Source organism: Anguilla rostrata, chromosome 1 (assembly GCF_018555375.3).
Source record: "Anguilla rostrata isolate EN2019 chromosome 1, ASM1855537v3, whole genome shotgun sequence".
NCBI classification, from domain to species: Eukaryota; Metazoa; Chordata; class Actinopteri; order Anguilliformes; family Anguillidae; genus Anguilla; species Anguilla rostrata.
In genome coordinates this window covers 34650641-34673499 of record NC_057933.1, presented here as the reverse complement: position 1 = coordinate 34673499, position 22859 = coordinate 34650641, and the positions used below count along the sequence as shown (strand labels likewise).

The window sequence follows — 22859 nt, the reverse complement described above, 5'->3', positions numbered from 1 at the left end:
TAGCAGACTTCACGGAATAATGAGACCGAAAGAAAAAAACAAACCTGGCACGTAACACTCCCACCCATAAAATCAAAACACCTAGTAAGGCTAGTTACAATATATACAATTTAAAATTAAGTGTGTGACAGGGCGTCCGCCAATACGTTCTCTGACCCCTTTTTGTGCTTAATATTCAGATGGTAATTTTGAACCAACAAGGACCACCTCATCAATCGTTGGTTATTGTTGCGCATGCAAGCCAAAAATACCAACGGATTATGGTCGGTAAACACCGTAACAGGTAGAGAGCTAGACCCGACGTATACTTCAAAATATTGAAGTGCCAGTAGCAATGCTAGTGTCTCCTGTTCAATTGTGGAATAGTTTACCTGATGCTTGTTAAACTTTCGGGACAAGTAGCATATGGGATGGTCGATTCCATTCATATCCTCCTGCAGAAGCACTGCTCCAGCACCGGAGGCACTACACAGGAGCGCTACACAAGAGCGCCTTTACGCTCTCGAAAGCCAGTTGACACGCGGGGGACCAGACAAAGGCACAAGAAGGACTGAGCAAGCTTGTAAGGGGAGAGACTACAGTAGAATTCTTACAAAAACTGCGGTAATAACCCGCCATGCCCAGAAAACGACGAAGTTCACGCTTAGTGGTGGGCACTGGAAATGCATTGATGGCAGTGATCTTCGCATCCACGGGACGCACCTCTCCTTGACCAACTTGTTTCCCTAGATATGTGACCGTAGCCTTTCCGAATTCACATTTTGCCAAATTAAGGGTTAAAGAAGCTGTACTCAGACGATCGAACACAGTTCGGAGGGTTGTTACATGTTCCGTCCAATCAGACGAATAGACAACTAGATCGTCTAAATAAGCTTCGCAGTGTGAAACCCCCTCCAAAACAAAATTCATCAACCTTTGAAAGGTCGCGGGGGCGTTTCGCATTCCGAAAGCCATGACAGTATACTGCATGAAATTGTCAGGTGTAACGAAGGCAGATATGTCAGATGCACGAGGAGATTAGCGGCACCTGCCAGTAACCCTTTAACAAATCTAACTTGGTGACATATTTAGCAGAGCCGACATTATCTATACAGTCCTCCATACGAGGCAACGGGAAAGAATCTGGCACAGTCAAAGAATTAACTTTACGGTAGTCCGTGCAAAAATGAGACGTCCCATCAGGCTTGGGAACCAGCAAACACGGAGAACTCCACGGACTGGAGCTGGGTTTAGCTAAACCGTTCTCCAACAAATAGGCTACTTCCTCCCGCATAATGGATCGTTTGGTGGGATTCACACGATATGCATGTTGCTTTATTGGTCTGGCGTTATCTACATTGATGTCATGCTGTAGCACTGAGGTTTGGGACGGGACATCACAAAGTAAAACAAGATACCCTTTTATTAATTGCACAATGTCTGTTCGTTGTTTTTCATCTGAATGAGTTAAAACAGATGATTCTGCAACATCTCAGTATTCCTTAACCGAGCAAATTGATCAAGGGTGTTCCATAAAACAAGCCCATCTACGTCATCACCAGAATGCAGCGCAGAGGCAGTGGCTACAGAGGAGACAGTGGGCCCTACCGTCACTCTCTGGGACTCTTCCTGAGAGTTTCCTCGGTCGTGATAAGCCTTTAGCATATTAAGGTGGCAGACGCGTGATTGTTGTTTGCGATCGGGAGTTCAGACAACGTAATCCATCTCGCTCAGTTTACGGTCAATGATGTAAGGACCAGAAAATCGTGCATGCAGAACAGAACCAGGATTGGGCAACAATACAAGAACCTTGTCCCCTGGCTGGAAAGAACGAGGCACGGCTTTCCTGTCATAGCGAACCTTCATTTTCGCTTGAGAGGAAGACAAAGCCTTGTTAGCAACAGCACAAGCAGTGTGTAATCGCTCACGAAACTCACTAACATAATCCAGAATATTTGTATTAGAGCAGGAATCATCACACAATAACTTCTCTTTAAGTAACTTCAATGGTCCTCTAACAGTATGCCCGAAAACAAGTTCAGCAGGGCTAAACCCCAGTGATTCCTGCACAGTTTCACGAACAGCAAATAAAACCAAAGGGATACCCACGTCCCAGTCATTCCCAGTATCTAGGCAATACACGCGTAACATAGATTTCAGGGTCTGGTGAAATTGCTCAAGCGCACCTTGCGATTCAGGGTGATAAGCGCTGGAAATTTTGTGGGTAACAGACAGAGTCTTCATTACTTAGGCAAACAGCTTCGACATAAAGTTTGAACCTTGGTCCGTCTGGATAATCTTAGACAACCCAAAGGTAGAAAAGAACTGAACCAATGCCTTTACTATAACAGGAGCCATAATTTTACGAAGAGGTATCGCCTCAGGATACCTAGTAGCTGTGCACATTACGGTTAGCAAATACTGATGTCCAGACTTGGTTTTGGGTAATGGGCTAACACAATCAACCAACACTCGCTCAAATGGTACACCCATAGTTGGTATTGGATGAAGGGGTGCGGGCGGAATAACCTGACTCTGTTTTCCCGTATACTGACAAGTGGAGTAAGTACGGCAATATCGGACCACAGCAGATTTTAGACCAGGCCAGAAGAAATGTCTCAATATCCGATTGTACGTTTTCGTAACGCCTAGATGTCCTGACAACATGTGATCATGAGCCAAATATAACCGTGCTGCCGAAATTCAGAAGGCACAACAATTTGATATACAGCACTCCACTCTAATCCTGTAGAGACAGTGGGAAACCACTTGCGCATTAACAACCCATTCTCCATGAAATAAGCAGATTGTTTTTCTTTGTTTGCCGAGGACAAATACTTTGCCAGAGAAGAATCAGCCTGCTGGGCAGCTATAAGGTGCTCTCGGGTAAAGGGCAAATGCAATGCGTCAGTCTCTGCGTCATTCATACTCACAGGGACCTCCGTTTTCAGCGAGAGTGAGGAGGACTGTTCCCCCAAAACTGGAGAGGCTAGGAAGGAATCAGACAAGTCAACATCTCCAGCTTTACGAGACTGGGCACGGGTGACAGCACATGCGGGAAACACAGTTGGGAATGTACGAGTTAATTCGTCAGGGTGAGTCTTAGCGTCTGGTGTGTCCAACACTTCCAATATCGGCAGTACCTTCCCACCAGCAAGATCGTCACCCAAAATAAAAGTAACACCTTTTATGGGTAAAGAGGCTCTTACTCCCACTTTCACAATGCCATTTACTAGCTCTGACTGCAAATGAATAGTATGCAACGGCACCGTCATAAAGCCCATGTTAATGCCTTGCACTAAAACATGAGAACCATTAAAAGTCTCGCTGGACAAAGGCAGTACATCAGAGAGAATGAAGGACTGAGCCGCTCCAGTATCCCTTAGCATAGTTACAGGTACCGGATCTTTCTGATCTCCGGACAACGAAACAAGGCTGCGTTTCCCAGAGTCTCCTTAGCGCTACGTGCGTCGTAAGTTATCCCTTAAGCAATTCCTTTAGCTTCCTTTAGCTCTCGAGCTGTTTCCCAGCGTCTCCTTGACTAAGGTATACCTTTAAAAGGGGGGTCTGGGGCACTCGTAAGCTGTCCCTTAACGCTGCGCTCCGCGGTTTCAGCCTTATTACGCCAACATTTTGCTTTTCAAATCGACAGTTGTACTACAGTGCGCATCTAGTAGCACATCTGCATGCGATAATTACATAGATGGTTTAATATTAACTTTTTACGAAAATTAATTATCCAATCAACGTTTCTGTGCATAGCACGTCGTGAGAATGTTGTCGTTTTACCTGTCTATCCCCATCATGATGGTATTTAAGTATAGGGCCTATCCATGATACTAATCCAATTTGTGAAAAGAAAAAAAAAAGTTTTTTTAATTCATACGTATTGGCGCTAACTTAGGATATGGCTTTTCTGACTGCATACCCTGTAGAAATTAGTTCGTTTGTGTGTGAGTCAATGATCACACTGACTTGGAACAAACCACCGGTTTATTAATAATATAAAACCTGTGTGTGCAAAAACAACGTTGAGTGAGTCTACTTGCATGACCGAACTAGAACACGTTGATTGGCTAACCATAAACACACATACAGGTACAGTGGCTCATAATGGACAAACATAGCTAAATGATCTACATATAGCTCACACCGCCTATATAAAACAAAATAGCACTGGGTAAATATCAACATTACGGAACATTTTTCTTACCATGTTGTTTTACGATTTTCGGTAAACAACCCAATAATGATATTCTTGGTTAAACTTAAGATTATCCAACAACAAAGTAAGGTGGATGAACAAATCACTTTAACAGGTAGACCTATTCATAAGGCAGAATTCATCATGGTCAATTTCCACAGACGCGCTTTTGCCTTTCATCTACGATCATTTTTGCATTGCAGAGAAAAGTTCGCGGGAATCAGTGCAGTGCAGTGATATGCTGCTACAGTTGCCTATATATTGCATGACAGAAACAAATTAACATTAGACCTTTGTTTCAATAAGAACAAAATAATTCACCCATATGTAGCCTATGTCTTTTTCCCTGGGCTTCCACGAAGTCCCAGACTATGGCTTATATGTCCCGATTGATGCTTTTTTAAATTTTATCCTTTGTAGCCTATATGTACGTATTTATTGAAACTATCACAAGGTCTCGTCTTAACGGACTCTTAAAGAGATTAGCAGATGATCTCTAGTAGGCATAGCTTCCTCTTCTGCAATATTAGATTGATGTAAAATGATTATGACAACACTTGTTATATTAAAACGTCACTCACAAGCCTTTACAAGTGAGACAATCGATTCGCTTGGCATCGATTGATAAACTTTTCAGCACCACAGTGAAGGCCAGCTCCAACTTACGATGTATCTTTAAGTTGTACCTTAAGAGTTGCCTTAAGGTATAGTCTGGGAAACACTCGTAAAAAAGCGGTTTCCCTTAAGAAGGTATACCTTAAGAACCTTCGTAAAACGTTAAGGTACATCGAAACTCAGAAACGCAGCCCAAACCCCTTAAGAATAAAAGGTTCATAACCAGAGTCAGGAACATTCTCAGCGCTAGGTACAGGTTCAGAAATACTAGGGACTGTTTTAATTAAACCAACACTCTTGGGCTGTTCAGAACTCTGCCGCTGCTGCTTTCGCTTTAAAACCAAACAATCGGCAATTATGTGACCAGGCTTATGGCAGTAAAAACATTTCCACTCCGTTGCCCATGGGGAAACTGGTCAAGGACGATTGTCAGGTCTTACAGAAGACATAATACTAGAGCTTTTCTCGGCTCCTTGAGACGCAGCACGAGGAGAAGACATGAACACAGTTTTGTGAGTTAACACAAACTCGTCCGCTTGGACAGCTGCCTGTGACAGCGAAGTAACCTTTTGCTCATTCAAGTACACAACAACACGCTCCGGCAGGGAGTTCTTAAAGTCCTCGATAAGAACCAACTCACGAAGAGAGTTAAGGTCAGTGACTTTAGTAGCTGAGCACCATTTATCAAAGAGAACCCCTTTCTCTCTAGCGAACTCAACAAATGTCTGATTCAGGGATTTCTTGTGATTCCTGAACTTCTGTCTGTAAGCCTCAGGGACAAGCTCATAGGCGCGTAAAACAGCAGTTTTAACCGTGTCATACTGTAAACTGTCTTCCAGCGACAGAGCATACCTCCTGGGCCTTGCCAATAAATTTGCATTGCAATAAGAGAGGCCAGACATCCTTCGGCCATCTTAACGAAGCTGCAATACGTTCAAATGCTCTGAAGTATGAATCTACTTCAGTCTCTCGGAATTGCGGTACCAATCTAATGTGCTTACTAACATCTAATGTGGTTTGCAGGGGATCGGACAAAGGAGGAACATTTGAGAAAACTGAGGGGGTAGACTGTGCGACAGGACCTGGCGCAACTTGCTTTGTCGCCAGTTCAAGCTGCCGCAGCTTAACCGCCGTCTCAGCCTCAATCTCCAATCTGCGGATCTCCAATTTCAAATTGAGTTCTGCCTGCCTCGCCGCCGCCTTTTCCTGAGCCTCTAGTTGGAGACGAACGAGGCGCACCTTCAAACGGGGATCAGCACCACTGAACCGCCCACTCCCAGCTGACACGGGAGAAAATGCAGGCAGTGTAGGCTTGCCCTCAGCCTCCGCTTCAGGTTCAGCCTCCACATCACATTTAGCTGGCGGAGCTACAGATGCATCTGGATCCTCCTCAAAGGCAGCAGCATCAGGCAGACCCGGTAACACAAAGACCCGCAGCTCAACCAACCCCTCTAATACGACGGCCTTAATGTGTTTCTTAAGCGCCTGTCGAGAAACCGCAATACCAAAGTGTTCAGCCAATAACAAAAGGTCGTCTTTGCGACACTTATCAAAATGCTCTAAAGTAGGATTCTGGAGAAACCCAACCAAATCAAAAAGAGCCATTTCCAGTGGTCCCTATCGCCACAAGAGGGCGACAAGACAACAACACACCCCGCAACTGCGGACCTCAAAGCAACGTCCAAAACCAAGACGCAAATAAATATTAACCTACAATAATCAGACAATTAAGTATCGGGAAATAATTAATAATGAGTAATTAATTATCCCGGAGGATGGGTGGGAGTGTTAACTCTCAAAGTTCACAAAATAATGGGGCTTCACAAAAACCTACCAAACGCAAACCACACAAAAGAAACCCCAAAGAAGAATTCTCCCCAGCTTCATACTGCAGGGCTTATATTGGGCCACAGGCAGGTGGAGGCAATCAAGCAATTGGGTATTACCTCCACCTGCACTACCCAGGCAAGCAGAGGCTGGGGACGCAACACCCCCACCCATAAGACAAAAAAAAGAAGAAAAACTATAAAGGTACATTGGTCCTTTTGTTTTTTTTTTCTTTTTTATACAAACAAAAACTGCAAATGACCGAATGTCCAAGGAAGTCTGCGCACGCACGCCGCAGGGAAGTCTGCGCGCGTCGTCACCGCCGCAGGAAGGTCTGCGCACGCACGCCACAGGGAAGTCTGTGCGCGTCGTCACCGCCGCAGGAAGGTCTGCGCGCGCACGCCGCAGGGAAGTCAGAAGTGGGATGGCAGATCCCGGACGAGCCCCCAATTTTGTTACGTCCCCATTGTGGTCTAGGGGTACAGGGGAGTAACAAAATGACTGATCATTAAAGATTAAATTATTTACACAATGAATTATCTATACAATGAACAAACAGGAGGGTAAACACTGGGCGGTACCAAACAAAAGAAGATAACCGAAACAGAAATATATAAGCTATTAACAATTCTAGAAATGAAAGAAACTAACTAATTGAAACCCGAAAATCTTTCGAACCTAACTAACTACACTGACTATTCTAAACTGAACAAAAACATACAAGGGTGGTACACGCCCGTATCTATATATATATACACAAGTGAAACTAGCAGTGACAGTTAAGAAAACAAACACCTACCTAAATCCCACTCCTTATATATATACACAAGTGAAACTAACAGTGACAGTTAAGAAAACAAACACCTAATTAAATCCCACTCCTAACCCAACACAAAACCAGCAACCAAACCAGAGATGCAAACCCAAACTCGAAGTCTTTTCAGAAATACGATCGATACACAGAAGTCAAAATAGTACGAAGTCACAATAGCAATACTTGAGTGAACTAACATTCAAATCCAAGTCACTGGGGTTAACTGACAATATTAGCTATTTATAGGTGTAGGTCTGTTCCTCATTGGCCGCCAGGCAGGTCCGCAGAAGAGGATTGGGGGGAAAACAACGCACTCTTCCCTCTTCTTCACCAATTGCGGAGTGACCCGTATCAGACTTCACGGAATAATGAGACCGAAAGAAAAAACAAACCTGGCACGTAACACTTGGGACGTCTCCTATATTCTATATTTACAAATGATCTCCCATCAGTATTAGATAAAGCAAGAGTGGTTATGTACGCAGATGATTCAACTATGTACAGCGCAGCATTGACATATCAAGAGCTAACTGATGTACTGAGCATTGAGCTCAGAACAGTGGCTGAGTTGGTAAGAACAAATTAGTGCTGAATATTTCTAAAACAAAATGTATGTTTGGACCGAGACATATGCTGGTCAGTAATCCTCAACTAAGTTTATCACTTGATGCAAAGCCAGTAGAACAAGTTAAAAAGACTAAGCTACTTGGCATTGTGTTGGATGCTAGACTTACGTGGACTGAACACATTGATAACATTGTAACTAAAATGGGTAAGAGCATTGCTGTTACCAGGAAATGTTCTGGGTATGTAACATCAAGCACTCTAAACCAAGTGATCCAAGCTTTAGTTTTGTCACACCTTGAGTACTGTCCAGTCATTTGGTCATCCGCAGCTAAGAATGATCTAAAAAAAAACTCCACCTCGCTCAGAACAGAGCCGCCAGATTAGCTCTCCATTGTTCAGTGTGCACAAATGTTTTTCAAATGCACCGTAATCTCTCATGGTTATCTGTAGAGAACAGATTACAATCCAGTTTTCTGGTCTTCAGGAATATCTTAAATGACAAGAAACCACAGTATTTTTCTGACCAAGTAGTGTACATCAGTAGCGAACATAACTATCTGACCAGACAGGCCAGTTCAGGAAATCTCTTACCACCTAGACCTAGGACAAATCTCCTCAAATCTACTGTAATTTACAGAGCCATTACAGGATGGAACTTTTTACCTAATTACGTTATTAAAACAAATACCAGAGCCACTTTTAAGAAAACAATAAAAGAGTACTTAATGCAATTAACTGTATGAACTAAAAGTAAATGATTAATCTTGCTTGCTGATTGTTTTTGTTTGTAGTGTCTAATGGTTTGATGATGGAGGTGTCTTTGGGCACTCATGGTCGTTTGTCATGTCTTTTGTATGTAATGTAATGTCTGAATGTATATAATGTATATAATTGCTTGTTAAACCTTGTGATTTTTGTGTCGGACCCCAGGAAGACTAGCTGACGTCATGGCATTAGCTAATGGGGATCCTAATAAACAATAATCAATAAACACCACAAACAGAAAGCCTAAGGTGGTCTGCCGGCAACTTTGTGCCCTAAAAACAGACCTATACAAACCTTAATAAAGAGACCATTGTAGAATATTTTGAACGAAGTCTAAATACTGAGACAAACTCTCTTGAAGGTTTTTTCTATACCTTACCGGCTCTATGAAAATGTGAGTTTACACAGAAGCCCCGACTGAAAGTCAGCCGGAGCTTATATAGGTGGGAGCAGGTGATCCAAATTAAGCCAAAAGTGGCATGAATGCAGAACAGGTGTGTTAATTAAAGAGGCAAGGGTGATGGCCAAAGATGGCCACTACACCCCAAACCAGGACAGCTCGGACACGCTTTTTCAGTTCAGTCCACACATTTTCTATGGGATTCAGGTCAGGGCTTTGTAATGGCCACTCCAATACTTTCACTTTTTTGTCTTTAAGCCATTTTGTTACAATTTTGGAGATATGCTTAGGATCATTGTCCTGCTGAAAGACCCAGTTACGACCAAGTTTTAACTTTCTAGCTGATGAGGTGTTGCTTCACTATGTCTAGATAATCCTCCTTCCTCATAATGCCATCTATTTCTGAAGTGTGGCAGTCTCTTTTCCAGCAAAACACCCCAACAACATGATGCTGCCATCTCCATGCTTCACAGTTGGGATGGTGTTCTTCAGATTAAAAGCCTCACCCTTTTTCCTCCATACATAACACTGATCATTATGGCGAAACAGTTCATAAAATCATTTTAAAAAGCCAGAATGAAGTTTGCAGGTGATCACCAGGATGAAGACCTAGCCTTTTGGCAGTGTTCTCTGGTCAGATGAAACAATAATTGAACTGTTTGGCCATAATGATCAGCAAAATTAATATGCAAGCGAGTGTCCTAGTGTCCTTGAACAATCATAACCATAAATGTTGATATATTTACTTGTAAGATAAAAAAGCTATTTACTGAAGTAACATTAAAATGATAGCGGTAGCTATCTAGCTAGCTCATCTGCCTTTTTTTTGGTTAGAAAGTTAACAAAGCAAGGTAGATGACTAAGCGACAAATTAAATAGATATCAGCTGACTATATTATTACTGCTTTAATTGGTTTATCCTCAGATATACTGCGTCTTGTCTCGAAATTCAAAATCCCGAGCAGGGCTTGAAACTAATTTTTTTCACCATTGTCCCAGAATCACCCCGATAAATCATTTTGACCATCCTAAAGTGAATGTGGACCGTCCAAAATTTAAAAAGTTTAAATGGGGTTATGTATGAACAGTGCTTTAATTTCCAAATGGTGAAATCAAAATGCATAAAAAATACTCTTTAATAAAAGCTGATATCTATTTAATTTGTCGCTTAGTCATCTACCTTGCTTTGTTAACTTTCTAACCAAAAAAAAGGCAGATGAGCTGGCTAGATAGCTACCGCTATCATTTTAATGTCACTTCAGTAAATAGCTGAGAATCTGCACCTTAACCACATGGAAACAAGACCTGGTCAAAACCTAGTATATGGCTGAACCGGCCGACCAATGGTGTGACGTCATAACTCGGCTGACCAATGGTGTAATTTCATCAGTCACTCACTCAGTCAGTCACAGACATTCATGGCTGAGGCAGTTTTGGTGCTTTTGTTACAGTAGTAGGCTATGCTAATTCGCAGAATACTTGCGAGCTAGCTACTGTCAATTTTTTGTTAGTTAGATAATGCTGGTGAATTTTCATCTAATTTAGAAACAGCTTACTATCTGAGCATCACTGTTCAATAAGGATGTAACGAACAAGCAAGGTTGGGTACTGCAGAAATATGTTGACAAAAATAATAAAAATTATTAAAAAACAGAAGACCACTGTAGTCAATGACCAAAGAATGCATTCAATTATGAAGAAAAACCCATTTTCAACTGTCGAACAGATCAAGAACACTCTCCAGGATGTAGGTATAGATGTCGAAGACTAGAATAAAGAAGAGACTACACCAGCTTAACGTCAGAGGGTTCACTGCAGCATGCAAGTCACAGATAAACCTCCAGAACAGAATGGCTAATACCTGGCCGAATTGGGGCCCTAAGTGGAATTTTGTTACGGTGCCCCCCCACCCCCAAACTATGGGTACAAAATCAGCGCATAAATGTACAAAATGAAAAAATGAAAATATAAGGTTGACATTGTTGACATTCCCTCATAGGAGAGTTGATACAGACATTCTTCATTCAATTAATTACCAGATAAAAACATTTGTCTCTTATTCATTAATTACCATTTTTTGTTGCTTTTCTAAAGGACACTGCTTGACTTGTAATTTTAGTACAATAAAGACAAGCAGCATATATGGGTCTGAGAAATCACCAGTCCTATTGAAAGTTAAAAATGAAAGGTTTTTGTTGTAGGGTTTTTAAGCAACTAAACCCTATTGAAAACATCTAAATGTTGACTGGTAGTAGAACTGCAAATTGATTCTCAGAACCACACTTCTGTCTTTATTCCACTAAAATAGCAGCAGGTAGTGTGTGTTTCACTGTTGATGTGTCTTTTTAGAAAAGCAACAAAAAATGGCAATGAAAGAAGGTGTGATATTTTCTGTCAGATAATATATTGAAATGTCTCTAATTTAGAAACATTATGCAAGAAATGCCAAAATACTTGTCCATGCTGCGTGATAAGCAGAGGAAACTTAATGTGGTGTTCAGCGAGTGCAATCCTTATTTTGCACGTATGTACAGTATGACTTCCTTTACAATCAAAGGTGGGTCAGACACTCAGATAGGGTGCTACACTTATTCTTTTAAGTATGTTTATGATCACCATATTTCCATTATTATTTCACTAGGTTTTTATAAATAATCTGTAGTGACCTGGGTTAAGATTTAGCTGTGGAGGAAGGAGACACATCATGGGATAATATCTGGAAGATTTTTCACTCCAAGAATCACAACAACCTGCATATTCACTATAAGATTTATCATAGAATGTATTAAATCCCTTTTGCAAGATTTCATATGATACAATCAACAAGCCTAATCTGATATGTGCCCATTGAATGTGTTGGGAACTTTTAAACATGATTGTGATCTATTCTTTTCAGAAATTATGGGTAATATACCACTGGATCCTTGTTTGCTCTCACTCAATAATGAATCTAAAATACAGCTGAGTTAAAAAAAAAAAAAAAGATGTGCCTACTTTGAACATTGGGTGTCCCTATCACATAAAACCGCATCTAAAAACAGATCAGCTCCCCCTCCTCTTTCCCCTCTTCAAAACTTAAAGTAACAATCTCGAAGATCTCCATTTCGTTGTCATTGACGGCATCTATGGCCATAAGCGGTAATTGCAGGTGTGTTTTTGGACCTCACTTCCCAACTTCCAAACAGTGTCGCCTGTGTAACGTCAGTCAGTTGGCACCTGGGCCACGGTAACTATAGCACTTACTATTTACTGACTAAAAAATGGTTGTTATAAAAGTAACGTTATGTACATACTCATTCATTGTCTAACATTAGGCTAACTTAAGCTGTCTATACACTGCCGAGCTGGGTTAAAATGCTGTAGCAGACCTGGGGTAGAATTAGTGATAATCAAGTTCCACAGACGTTCTTTATCCACCTTTTGCCCAGTATCAACATCTTTACACTGCAGAGAAGAATCCGCGGGATTCGCTGTGGCTCGTGCAATCATGTATCTCCTGCACAATAAACATTGTCTTTCTTGTGAATGATAGTTGTGTGATATTTTTTAAACAACTGCCTTGTAAAATGTTACCCCTGGTTTTTCTGGTTTTGCTAGCTGTTGGAGAATAAAGCTGAGCTGGGTGTTAAATTAGAAATCAGAACAAGAAGAATAAAACTAAAACAGGAGATTTCATCAAAACAGGGCATCAAGGCTGAAAGAACATATGAGGAAGCGAAATAAATTAATAACAACGCTAATCCATACTGCCGTATTTTTTTATTTAGTTTTCTCCGGCTTGACATCTTTACACAGAAATCAGACCCGGCTCTGCTCCACATATACTCCGGGGTTAATGCTCTGTGTAAGGACGGCATTATTCTGATCATTATAATATATTGATGAACTTGTAATGGCAATGTAAATAACGGTAATGTTAAGGCCAGTTCAGATCAATGATTCGCAACAAGATGAAACGGTTTTAGAATGTTGCAGAGAAAAAAAGCGGTGTGAACTGGTTTGTTGCAGAGCGTCTGAATCTGTTGCCTTGGGTCTCAAATGACACACCTTGTCAAATCGCCAAGTGTAGTTTTAGAACGTTTACAATCAGACGTCTTGGAATTGCATCCAGTCTCGTTTTAAATCATTGATCTGAACTGGCCTTTAATTAGCTACATTGCAACGTTGCAACAAGGTAGCGTTGCATTCGAGAGACGGTTTGCAAGGTCGGTACCGGTCGGTAGCATTAGCTAGCGTTTTTTCTCATTGTTAGCTGACATTAGATTATGTTAATTACATTAGCTAGCTAGCTACTGCAGCGTTACCTGATATGAGAGATGGCAACTGTGCGCAAAGTTGTCTAAACTAATGTTGCCTTTCTTGACATGGTCCGGTAGCAACGTTAGCTGTGCAAATAGCTATATAATTTAATAATGTTACATTGTCATCAAATGTAATACGAAATCTACATCAACAAATAATATGACCTGTAAAACTTTTTTGGGTTCCATAACCCCCCCTTCTCTGTTATTGTAACGCTAGCAGACACCAGAAACAAACAGTACGGTGCTTACACACAAGTGAGTTGAAGAGCCTGTTGCGTTAGCTCCGCCCACCCTCTCTGGCAGACCAACCACTGATGGGTGATGGAAAACGCGTCACTAACTGTGCGCTGCTTGTAATTTTTCCCAGGAATGTCGCCACAGACACCCAGTTCATAATCATAAATTAATCTAATAATAATTATATAAATTAATATAATAATAGGCTCAATCACCATTGCGTTAGCTAATTCGGCGATAGATAGTGAGTTAACAGACATTTATTTAAATGAAAATCTTCAAGATTATTACTTTTAATTCTGCACAGTGTACATTAAGGTTAGCAAGCTTATAGCTAGAAATGGCAGCACCAAAGAACCGAAAAACAAAGCGAACGCAGGAGATTTCAGCCACGCTGGCAAAATGAATACTTTTTCATCAAGTTTAGATAGGACAGGCTGTGTGGACTTACCACTGATGGAGCACCAGCCATGACGGGCGAGTGGAATGGGATGGCTTCCATCGTATGCAGAAAAGTTAGTTAGTTTTGATGTGAGGCCGTGAAATTGCTCTGTATTATACATCAGGAAACACTCTGCGCCAGAGCCACCCAGCTGGGTGATGTAATGAGTACAGTGGTGAAAACCATCAACCTGATCGGATCGAGAGCGCTCTATCACAGAGAATTTCAGACATTTCTGTCTGAAAGTGATGCGCAATATGGTGACATAATCTACCACTCTGCTGTGTGCTGGCTTAGTCGTGGCTCTGTTCTAAAGCAGTTCTAATCGGAAATTGACCAATTTTTGGAAGAAAAAACCTGACCCTAGATGACTGAGCGACCCTGTGGGGTTGGCAGACCTGGCCATTTTAGTTGACCTCACTGGCCAGCTGAACACGCTTAACAAAAGCTTTCTCGTGCCTCAAATGTACATGCACATTAAATAATTTGCTATGAAGCTCCCTCTTTTTGAGAGACTAATCAATGACCACACTTCCCTACACTAAAATAAGTTATCTCAAGTTTTCCAAACACCAACATTCATGGGAAAATGGGGAAATATGTAACAGTACTCACATCACTGATCACAGAATTTAACAAATGCTTTCAAGACTTTGCTGCCATTGAAAAGGACATTAACCTGTCCTCAAGCCCTTTCTCCATTGAAGTGGAAGAAGTACAGGAGGATGTGCAGTTAGAACTGGAATTGAAATACAATATAACAATATTCTCCAATGTCGCCACCAGCTACTTCCAATTTGACAAGTCTATTGGTGCTCACATCCCTAGCCCAACCCTAAAGTATTGGCCCAATTGAGACACATGGTGGTGCTATAGGGTGCAATATTTTTTTAAAGATTTAGACATTTAAAATTTGCTGTAGTAATCTATTTCCTCATCTGGAAGATATATCTGTACTTTATTGTTACCACCGTCTTGGATTGCTGCCATTTTGGAAATTCTATTAGCCATTTTCTTCTGTCCCCAGTTTTGGCCCAACCATATCAGTGAGACCTGTGAAACTTGGCACAGTGGTACAAGGTAACGGTGTGCCACTGTGTGATTTTGGTACTGATTATCCACTTGTTAAGTTGCGTAATATTGGTTGAGTGTGCTCGGACCTCAGGTATTGCTGCTTGCAGCGACATTTATTATTATTATCCATCCATCCATTATCTATACCCGCTTATCCTGAGCAGGGTCGTGGGGGGTGTTGGAGCCTATCCCAGCATGCATTGGGCGAGACGCAGGAATACGCCCTGGACAGGCCACCAATCTATCTCAGGGCGCACACACCATTCACTCACACATTCATACCTATGGGCAATCTAAGGTCTCCAATTGGCCTACCTGCATGTCTTTGGACTGTGGGAGGAAACTGGAATACCTGGAGGAAACCCATGTGGACACGGGAAGAACATGAACACTCCACATTGAAAGGCCCCAAGCTGAGATTCAAACCCACAACCTTCTTGCTGTGAGGCGACAGTGCTACCTACTGCACCACCATGCCGTCCATTTATTATTATTATTATTATTATTATTATTATTATTATAAGCATTAGGCTGAAATTACCAACCTGAAAAAGTGGTGTGACATCGAAGCTCATACCATGAGAGAACCAAAAGACCCTATAAGACTAAGGCAACTAGGGCAGTTATAATACCTGAATCCAGTCCAACTAAAAATATCTGGGTTTTCTTGCAGTGGCACAGAAGACGGGGTCATGATTATTGTTGTGGCTCTGGCATTCATCATTAATGGGCAGACTGGGCAGAGTAAAAATGTATCACAGTCATGATTAAAAGGCCCAGTTAGTTCCAGCAGCCACATGTCCACCACTGCTACCAAGGTTTTAGGGTCATGGACGCACAGCACAGCCAGACAAATGCTCTAGGGGAAATGAGAGACAGATTTTTGTGGGAAAATAGTTCTGGTCTCAATGCAGTTTGAGTTCTGGTGAGGAATTCAAGTTTTACAACTCTGATATGACTCTGCTGTTTCTCTTCTGGAAATAGTTATTGAGTAAAAATTAAGGACTGTTTTCTGTTTTTTATGGTCAGCATAGACAGTAGACCATGGGCCCATCCACACACTAGTTCAGATCCATAACAGGATAAGGCACCAGCCATTTAAAAGTTACTTATTTTGTACACAATTTTTAAATGTACCTTTGTGAACATCCAGCTAAAGCACTAATCTGTTGTAAAGTGACATGCACCATGGTCCAGCGTTGAGAGCTACTTCTGTGGTCAACGGGGTGTCTGCACTCTACTCAGTTCCTCATTTGTACTGTTTGTGAAGAATGAATAAAAACAGAACAAATTTTCTTTTTAACGCACTCTGCTAAATCTGTTGGTTATTTGACATTAGCCAAAACTTTGTACAGGAAATAGTTTTGTGAGTATAGTATTTTTATTTATGGGAGACATCCAATGACTAATTAATTGTAATTTTGGGCAAAATGTGCATTATATTTGCAATTTGAAGACATAGAGGACATACTGAACATTTATTTTTGTAACTGTGTCTTCAAACATCTACCAAAAAAGGTGTTTATTCTGACAACCATATTGAGCTTGAACCTAACCACTGTTTACTGGCTCACATGTTATTTATAACCGCAGTTCTGTTGTAGTCACTATACGTGCTTCAGCTTGCATATAAAGGATTTTACTGCATTATTGTTATGATGTATGTTTCTGTGCTCACTGTAGCTTATGAATGATATTTGCACTGAGCTGATATTTATGTTTTCAAAAAAGCATTTCAAGTAATAATGTGTTTCCTCTCCTTTCAGCCATTCAAAACTGTCTTCACAACATCTCATGTCTTTGACAAATTTGGACGTCTCTATTCCAATGCTGGTAAAATAGTGTGAGAACATTCATTTGAAAATGTGTAACCAGTTTGATTAAAGATTTGAAATGTGTATTAGATAGAACATCTGTATTAAATGTGTATATTTCAAATTTCTATTTTAATTATACATTTCTAGTCATTTTGTTTCATTGTTCACCCACACCCCATATATCCATATATATATATATATATATATGTATGGATATATGGGGTGTGGGTGAACAATGAAACAAAATATATAAACTTACTGTAATAATCAGCTTGAATATGCATTTCTTTGTCCAGTATTTTTCTACATAAAAAGATCATAATATTCATGCAAGCATTTAGTTTTTTTTTTTGTATACTTTATTTCAAAATGCTGATGGTCACAGAATATCAGACATGTTAGAGAGCTGTGCAGAATCAGAGGAAATTAAGAAAGAAAGCAACATAAGAATTCCCTTTTCACTATTGAGATTCATTGCTTAATGTGTAATACACGTGTTAGCTGTTCTTTTTTCTTTTTTTTAGGTCAGTGAGGTTTTAAAGCAGACACATCTATATTCTACTGTATGCAGAATTGTTCATGTTGTGTTATTGTACTTAATTTATTTGAATTGTGGTAAGCAATTTGTAATAAATAAGGCTTTAATTTGTCTAATGCAAGGCACCATATCCTGTACTGTCTGTCATTGCATTTATTTTATAATATTACTGTTACATTACAGCTGCTTTTCATTTGATCAGATTTTTAGCTGTGAAGCTTTGAATTACACCATACACATTTTTCTTCTTCTTCATATTATTATTATTATTATTATCATCATCATCATCATCATCAGCAGCAGCAGCAGCAGCAGCAGCACCATCATCATACATTGATAAAAATGTAGAGAAATTTAGTTTCACTGTGACTATTTTCAGGTTTGTGTTCATTGTTCTTGTAGGTATGAAGTATGACCAGCTGTCAAGTGCACTGCCTCCTTCCTAAAGATTCTTGTGCTTGAGCAGTCTATCAACAAATGAATACAAAGTATACAAGTAGTTCATTTTATTTATTCCCCCGTTCTTGAGCTCAAGTTAAATTTCAGACGATTCTATGCTGTGTTGCCACAGAAAATAGATGTCCTTTAATTTAAGAGAGTGGAAAAAAGCTGAACAGGGCTGAACCCAATTCTTCTAAAAAGATTTAATTTTCACAAATAATTCTGAGTGGTTTGTTCTGTATGGCAATGCCTGTGTGTTGCTGACTGGCTGCATCCCTACAGCACCGGTAATTTGGAAATGCAAGAGCTATCTCTTTGATTGCTTCTGTTCTGGGGTAGTCTATCACTTCACAATAATTCACCCAGTGCTGACTCTTGCCTCAAAAACCATGCTTTCCCATCAGTCCGATTAGAAAAGCTCTGCACCTTTATCAGATTAATCCTTCCTTTTTTGTGGAAAGTTTGACCCTAGAAAAACAAAGCCAAATTATTTACAGATACTCATGCCTGCGATGATTAAAACCTCTCCAGGTGTATTTCTCACACTTAAAAAAAAGGTTTGGGGATGCCCCTCTTAAATGGGTTTTGATACTAGTCATTTAAGTTGAAGGATTAGGTCACACATCCTCCTTAAATCAATGGAAATTTTTTATTCCCATGGTTAAGGATATGTGGATAACTCGTAAATGGAGCATCATAACCTCACTACTATATAATTGCTGTTATTTATGTTCAAATAATATTTTGACATTTTCTACAAAAGTAGCAAATGTTTAAGTGTAGCCAATTTAACATACAGTATAAGGTTACAGTAACATAAGTTATGATTTGAATCAATAAAGAATACAGATTTCTAAATGAGGGTTTTTTAATGCTCCATTCCCAATGCATTTATATTTTAAAGGTTCTACTGCGCATTTGACAGTTAGTTCTTAGGATGGCAAATTTATGAAAGCTTTGCAGCATATTTAGTGCCTTTAGATTAAGGATTTCTGATAGGTACTTATTGCCACCTTAGTAGATATCAAATATCTATTGCCACCTTAGTACCTTATGTGATGGTTAAATAGGTGGTGCTGCAATGCTCATTTATTCATGTTGTCATAATTCATTAGTCATTTGAACAGTTTTTTTCAGGGAAGAAAATGTAACACGTGCATGCATGTTTGTTATACTGTGTGTGATTCATCAAATTTGGTAACTATTGTGGCTACCATGACATGAAATTATTTCATGTGAAGGCTAAATTTCAGTTAAGCACCTTGACATTGCAACTGTGAGGAGGAAACATCATTGGCATTTTGGGTATGGCTGTGAAAGGGTAAAGTGTTATCAACACACATAACAATGTTCAACATGCCCGTGGAAAGTTCAGAACCTTTGAGATATGAATGAATCAGGAGTGGCAGTCATTAAAAAATTAAATGTCTGTATTGTACTGAAAGTGATGTGAAAATGCATAAATTGATGCCATTTGTTAGTTACATTACAGGAGCCTTATTTTTTATAAATCGGTAACTCTGTAATATAGCTTTTATTTAAATAAACTGATCAAACCAGCGGTCATAGGGATCTCATTATAGCATTCATTATTTTTTTCTTGGCTGGCTGTCTGAGCGCAATTGAGTTGAGAAGAACTGAAAACATGATGGCTTAACAGCAGGAACATTTTAGTGCAATACAGTTTTATTTACAGTGCTTCCTCAAACAAACCTGTGCAGATATACCATAAATCAATATATGCAGATATACAGTACTGTGAAAAAGTATTTGTCTTGTCCTGATTTCCTCTATTATTGCATATTTGTCTCACTGAATGGTTTCAGATCTTTAGACAAAATATAAGACAAAGGGAACATGGGTGAACACAAAACACATATTTAAAATGATGAATTTATTTAATGAAAAGGGTTACAAATAGAGGAAATCAATAAGGGGGCAAATACTTTTTCATGGTACTGTACACAAGTATCTACCAAAAGGCAAAAAATATAAACAGACCAATGCTTTTTTACTGTCTGTGCCTACCACTGTTAGGCCCTGCATCAGACTCCCAGCACATTCTTTGTGGACCTGCTTTAACCAGTTTTCTCTACCCACTCGAAAAAATTAATCACTGAATTTAATTATACATACACAGTAAAGGTTATATTTGTAGGTGTTGTGTTTACACAAACATTTCTAGTTGTAATCAGATCTGAGATCTCCCGTCTTAGGGACAACTGTGCGTATGCAACTAAAAGCCAGAACAGCAAAGCCAGCCTGACTGCTGAAATACGATTGGGACCTTCTAGCTGATGTTGGCAGAAGTAGGAAGTTGTGATGTGCCAAACAAGCATGGCCTTGAGGACATATGTAGATAGAAACAGAGATGACAATGGAGTGCTCATATAATTAACTCCTTTGCGCACATGCCAAATATGGCCAATCCTTGCCCATTTAGGAGGTACCCTATTTAAAGCTTTATAACTCCAGATGTGAGCATCACAGAGACTTGAAAAATGGCTTAAATGAAGCAAGATAATTGTACATTTACAATACTAACTTAGATTAGTTTATTTCTTCCCAAATTATGAATATAAAGTGCCACCAATGCAATTGTTTAGGCAAAAAAAAATGTTGCTCTTTTTTAGTTTGCAATGAAATACTGAGAGATTGCAAATATAGGGAAATATAGAGATTGCAGGTTAAACTATACGTCCTGGATCAAACACTCCTTGACCACAAATCTAAGGGTGGATACGCAGAGCTACTAAATATCTATGAATCAAAAAGTAAGCACTGTACCCAGTGTCTCCAAATCTATCCAAAATGTCTAAATTATACATTGTTATAAATCACAACATAATCATGTATTTCACTACAAATCGACTGTTGTGACTGAAGAAACTCACTGTTGCATCATTTTCAAGTGGGAATTACAAGCTTTTCATCAGTACAGTGGCTTAAAATATCTAGGAGTCCTGAAACATAACTAAAATATCAAAAATGAATAAAATGCTTTTTGTCCATTATAAAGCATATGCATGTGCCCCTTACGAAGGTTTGAGGTGAAACACTGATATCACATAAAAAAGAATAATGCAAAAACATTATCACACTATGTGGTACAGCACCGAAATGTGTAATCATTATCTCTCGTATGTTTTTGTGTACTCTGCAGTATGTGATGTTTTCTTGTATGGGGATGGGACGACATTAAAACAATATTCAACCGTCCACCACATTTTGGTAATGTTCCAGGTAAGGTCACATCCGGTACATACATTAAACTCAAACTACTTAGCAAATCAACAAACGCTTACGTTACAGTGTGAAATACCCTCATTCTAAAGTACCACTAATCTATTTAAAAACACTCAATTTCAAAAATAACGTATTTTACCTAAATATTTTCAGCAGTAACACTTACATTTTGATGATGAAATCTTATCTGTGTTCATTAGATAGAAACAGAGACAAAATGAATGCTGTCCCTCCCCAGTTCTAACTTACCCCAGAAAACAGTATATCAGCTAGGCCTATCAGCAAACATATGCCTTAGCCATGCTCAGAATTTCTCAAGAATAATAGTATTTTCCAAGAAATTACGAAAGTCATCGATAAAATTTTGTAAGGTGCAGTGTCTTTTACTGCTCCCACAGACTGAATGTGTAATGCAGCCATAATGAGACAAAACTTTCGTTTACATTAAGCTATAAAACGTGTTTCCATAAGTAAAACTAGACATATTATACATCGCACAGCTATTTTGCAAGGTACCCAGGCGTAACAAATGAGCATACATTTCACAAACGGATTGTCCAAGACAATAAATGACCACTCCGCCTGGAAAGGGACATCTTTACGCATAAACCAATGGTAAGGTTGTTTATTTATTCCATGTTTAGTCACAGATATTGACAGTAGAATGACATGGTATAATTTTTTGAAAAATTCCTCTTGTTTATTTCAGTGCTCAGTTAGCAGCGTTTCTCACTGCTGTACTGGCATACCTTCGGCTATTGTTGGCTTTATCTTGTTGCTACGACAGAATACAAATTTTTAGTGGTAGAATGTTTTCATGTATGCCCAGATCGACACTATTGTCCAGTGTGTCATGCATGGGGGGTGTAGTTACAGATGAGACTAGAGCTGCTGGGACAGGGGTGCTTGGTAAATGCACGACCAGCACAACAATGGTGGCGCTGCAAAATTCTGTATTTGTCATAGTTTTCCTGAATCGTCTACTAATAAAGCTAGATCACAGAGTTTGTGTTTTTAACTAATAATTTGGTTGCAGGAGCACAGAATTTCTGAATTGAGCAATCTAGGCACGCCGGCATGCCGACCACTAGGGGGCTTGTGTACTAAGTGGTTAAAAGTTAAGTCAAATGTTTTTTACCAGTTTAAGCTGTTGGTGGTTTGTTTGTTTGATTGTTGCTAACAGTTTACAAAAAATGCATGCACATACACTACATGGCCAAAAGTATGCGGCCACCTGACATCCAACATCCAAAATTATGCGCATTAATATGGAGTTCGTCCCTTCTTTGCTGCTGTAACAACCTCCACTTTTCTAGGACTGCTTTATACTAGATGTTGGAACATTGCTGCAGGGATTTGCTTCCATTCAGCCAGAAGAGCATTAGTGAGGTCAAGCACTGATTGGGCGATTAGGCCTGGCTCACAGTTGGCATTTCAATTGATCCCAAAGGTGTTGGATACTGTTTAGGTCAGGGCTCTGTGCAGGCCTGTCAAGTTCTTCCACACTGTTCTTGACAAAACTATTTCTATATGGACCTCACTGTGTGCCTGGGGGCACTATCATTCTGAAACAGGAAGGGGCATTCGCT

At 39.8% G+C, this 22859-nt stretch overlaps 1 protein-coding gene across 5 annotated transcripts in view; it reads left to right on the top strand.

Annotated features, from left to right (window-relative positions):
* spata17 (spermatogenesis associated 17) overlaps window positions 1-17708 on the top strand; it is a 168619-nt gene extending 150911 nt beyond the window's left edge. For 4 of the 5 annotated variants that reach the window (XM_064335834.1, XM_064335821.1, XM_064335843.1 and 1 more), the window contains 2 exons: window positions 16995-17071; window positions 17570-17708. In XM_064335834.1, coding sequence (XP_064191904.1) covers window positions 16995-17071; window positions 17570-17585 — 93 coding nt within the window. In that variant the 3' untranslated portion in view covers window positions 17586-17708. The remainder of the gene's footprint in view (window positions 1-16994; window positions 17072-17569) is intronic. The other variant, XM_064335828.1, reaches the window with a different exon arrangement.
* Window positions 17709-22859: the final 5151 nt, after the last annotated feature.